Source organism: Oncorhynchus mykiss, chromosome 4, assembly GCF_057628025.1.
Source record: "Oncorhynchus mykiss isolate SJ-2025 chromosome 4, ASM5762802v1, whole genome shotgun sequence".
Classification (NCBI taxonomy): Eukaryota; Metazoa; Chordata; class Actinopteri; order Salmoniformes; family Salmonidae; genus Oncorhynchus; species Oncorhynchus mykiss.
Window position 1 is genome coordinate 73141691 of NC_143025.1, and position 3894 is coordinate 73145584.

At 40.6% G+C, this 3894-nt stretch overlaps 1 protein-coding gene across 1 annotated transcript; it reads right to left on the reverse strand.

Moving 5' to 3' along the window:
- Positions 1-556: 556 nt before the first annotated feature.
- fam110c (family with sequence similarity 110 member C) lies at positions 557-3504 on the reverse strand. Its single transcript, XM_021600790.3, has one exon. The coding sequence runs from the start codon at positions 2312-2314 to the stop codon at positions 1250-1252; it is 1065 nt and encodes a 354-aa protein (XP_021456465.2). The 5' UTR covers positions 2315-3504; the 3' UTR covers positions 557-1249.
- Positions 3505-3894: the final 390 nt, after the last annotated feature.

A 3894-nucleotide genomic window follows, 5' to 3' on the forward strand; every position in this document is an offset into this window, starting at 1 on the left:
ATGTATTTTCCACATGGATTCCACATCACAATACATTGACAAATTACATTGAAACAACGTTGATTCAACCAGCTTGTGCCCAGTGGGATGTGTGTGCTAACAGATGGACATGTGTATAAAGAATGTATAATCCATATACACACAGGAGTGTTTGATTCTGTGTTCTCTCTCCCCCTCACTTTTCTTCCTGTCATGTTACTGCCTGTGAGCTGTAATTACAGGGAGTGAAGAAGGTAGGGTTGAGGGGAGAACAGAGAGAGAGGGAAATTGAGACGAGTGCTAGTGACGGAATGTGCAAGAAAAAAAAAGGAAGAGATATTCAGTTACATTCCATCATTGACCTTTAACCTAATACATTTTCAAATGACCAGGTGCACTCTCTCATGGCTGCTTCATGACTACCTGCCCGAGAGACAAGAAACCTTTGTTCCGGTTGCCTCGAGCTCAGACAATGATATTTATGCCCAGTATTGAGTGACCTGTTTAATGATTCTACAATGTGGCAGTAACTAGATATGCTTTGGCATTCCAATAGAACTGTTCATGAAAATTGTAATCCAGAAGAAGTTAACAGTTTAATTGACATAAGAACACATACTGTACAAAGGTCTATTTCCACCAGAAATAGAGGTCATGTCTATAAAAATAACAGCAATAATAAAACCTAGTCCAAAGATATACCTCACAGATTGTCTTGGTTGACTATTTGGACTTGTAACATTTGTACTAATACATAAGCATTCACACACAACCAATAAACGTGTTTTATCAGCGAAGTAGTGATCAGTGAAATCACACACACGTTTGTTTTTACTATCCTTGTGGGGACCAAACAATTGATTCTCATTCAAAATCATATTTTCCCTAACCCTAATTGTAACCCAAACACCTATCTCTAAAATTGCCTTTTTCCTTGTGGGAACAAGCAACATTTCCTCCACTTACCTGAATTGTCCTTATTTTACTATCCTTGTGAGGACTTCTGTTCCGCACAAGGCTAGTAAAACAAAAACACACACACACACACAAACATATAACCTATTGTGCAATAGCCAAGAAAACATTGTGTGAAGGCCAGGAATGTCATATAGTATTTCAGAGGCAGACGCAGTTTAACATTTTAGTGGGTAAGGAATAGCTAAAGTTATGTTGTAGGACTAGGCCTAAAACAGGCAGCCTATAGGCAGAGCCTAATAGAGAGGCCTACACTGCTAAATAAGCCTATACGTAGGCGTTGAATACAGAAATGTCAGTTTAGATCTCGTAATTTCTTCCCAGACTCTTTGGCATTTTTACAGCTGTACAGCCATTTTATAATCCTGGCATTGCGCTCAATGACCGATGTCCCCTGTCGAACAGTTTCATGCATCTCCTCTTCCAGTAATCCTTCGTTACTGTCCTCGCCACTATTCCGTGTGAACCCGTCATCTGACGTCGAGATGCTGACGCTTCGGATTTTATTGACACGTTCATCCGAACATGCGGAAAAGTTCTCTTTGCCCAGGGACTCAATGACTTCGCCATTCAGTCCGCAGTATTTGAAGAAGGCATCAAAGTCGGCAAAGTTTTTGGAATATCTTGAGCTGATGTCAGAGTGAGAACGGCCGACCCCTTTGCGAGTCCTCCTCTGAACTTCCGCTACTCTTTTGTGAGTGGGTCTCTGCATCACACCTGGGGACACGTTTATGTCCGTCCATTCTTCATCTGTGGATAGAGATTGTGTTTCTGGCTGTATGGGTTTCGAATAGCCAGCCTTTGAATCACATTCCTTGGCAAGTCCTTCGGGTGTCGTAAATTTGGTATACATTTCCTCTGCCTCACATTCCTTACCTGATGCCTCAGGTAGTAAACTTGCCTTATCCAGAGAGCTGAGCAACAACCTGCGCCCCAAATTCAGTTTATTTTTCTCACGCGTCGATGCTTTCACAAGTTCACATTTCTGTCGGTACAGTAAAAGTGAGTCTCTTCTTTTGGAGCTCGTCCGATGCACCGCATTTTTGTCCTCCGGCGGCGAAGGCCCTCCTTGCACACTGCTTGTACCCGCAGGCGAATTCCTCCCACTGTTCCTACAGTTCATGTCGGAGCCCCGGTTAGACGATCCGTTACTACTAACAGAGGCAGATCCAAAACTAACCACGGGCTCCTGTATCGAGTTGAACACCTGTTGACTTTTGACATACTGTTTTTTACTTGCGGCAAGCATCTCCACTGCGCTCATGCGTCCCGTCTCCTCGCTCTCCAGTTCCATCTGTTTCCGAAGGTATTCCGGACCCTTCTCTAGAATTCGAGTGGCATCTACACCTTTGTTAGTCATATTGTTGGTTTTTGCTTTCAAAACACTACCCTAGCTGGCATTCCAAAACTGTATTCAGGATGTAAAGGGGTCCCACGTTACCAATCCATGTTCGCGCAGTGCTCAAATATCCAGAAGCTCGAAGTAAGAACAATTCAATGTTCTACTGTACAAACAAGCTCGTGCCTTGTCCAAGCACGTACTAAAGCGGGAGTGTTCACCTTTCTGCTCAAACACATTACACAACCCCATCCCGTCTTGCGCAAGACCAGGTTGAACCAAACAAGTGGTATGCAAAGTACACCTGATCATCACCAGAGTTTTTGATATGTACCCCCCAATTTTTTAAAAACTGGTTACAAGTAAATAAGTTATTTTTTGTTGTTGAGTAAACCTAACTACATTTGTTGAAACCAAATGTATGATTAAATGTCAACTGTTAGATTTTATTATTAACAAATCTATATTTCATGTTGTAACCTATTCCTCAACTTGCTTTCCCATTTGGTTGAACCTAACAAACAACATAGATACAAACTAATATTTAATGTTAATACAACCCATTTAAAAAAATATTTTTTACATGTATTTTTATTTTTAATCCCAGCAGGAGGCCTTTTGGTAGTCCGTCATTGTAAATAAGAATTTGTTCTTAACTGACTTGCCTAGTTAAATAACGGTTAATAAATAAAAGTAAAACAAATAAAAGTAGATTTTTCACTTTGGAGTTACCTATCCAAATTTCTTTAATTGGGTTACAAGCAATTAGATACATTTCCTGTAAATAAAGATATTAAGTTGGTTCCATAACATGAACTAAGTTCACGATTTACCAAATACATTCTTTATAATAGTTCAAATTTACTGGCTACAATATTGTAACCAAATGGTGGCAATCTCGACAATGGAAACCTTTCCATGGTCTTTCATATCACATGCACTTATACAAATATAATTTGTGATTCAGTGCTGGCAGAGTATAGGTATAAGCTTGATAATATTAAAACATAACACTTTAACTGTAATGACATTCGCACACTGAAAGCCACGCCTCCAACTCTTCTAATAGGATGCCTCTGCTTTATTGCCCCCACTGCTACGCAATGCAAATTAGCATGAGGTATTGAAAGCAATTTCACTCTTTCTGTGAAAATGTTATCACCTACATTGTCATTGGATGCAATGAAACCACCCGACTTTATATCCGGCAAATCCCATGCAGCGACATTAGAAGTTCCTGCAGCCATGTTACAAGTTCAAACACTTGAAGGCGTGATGTTCTGTTGTAGGCTATAGGCCCTATAGACAGGTTTTAAATCCCCCCCATATCATCGTTTTGAACTTCTAACTTGGTAGGAATAATAACCCACTGGGCACAGACCTCAATTCAACGTCTATTCCACGTTGGTTCAACGTAATTTCATTGAATTGATGTGGACACAACGTTGATTCAACCAGTGTGTGCCAAGTGGGAAGGAAGGGAGTGGTTTGTGACACACAAGAGCAACCGCGGGGTAACGCTCAATCTGATTGAATCAAGACCCTAATTTTAGAAGGATTAAAAGGGCTGGAGTACAGCAGAGTCTATCTGGAAACTAGTG

Coding starts and splice junctions, on each gene's coding strand:
- fam110c (XM_021600790.3), bottom strand. CDS start 2,314: ATGACTAACAAAGGTGTAGATGCCACTCGAATTCTAGAGAAGGGTCCG.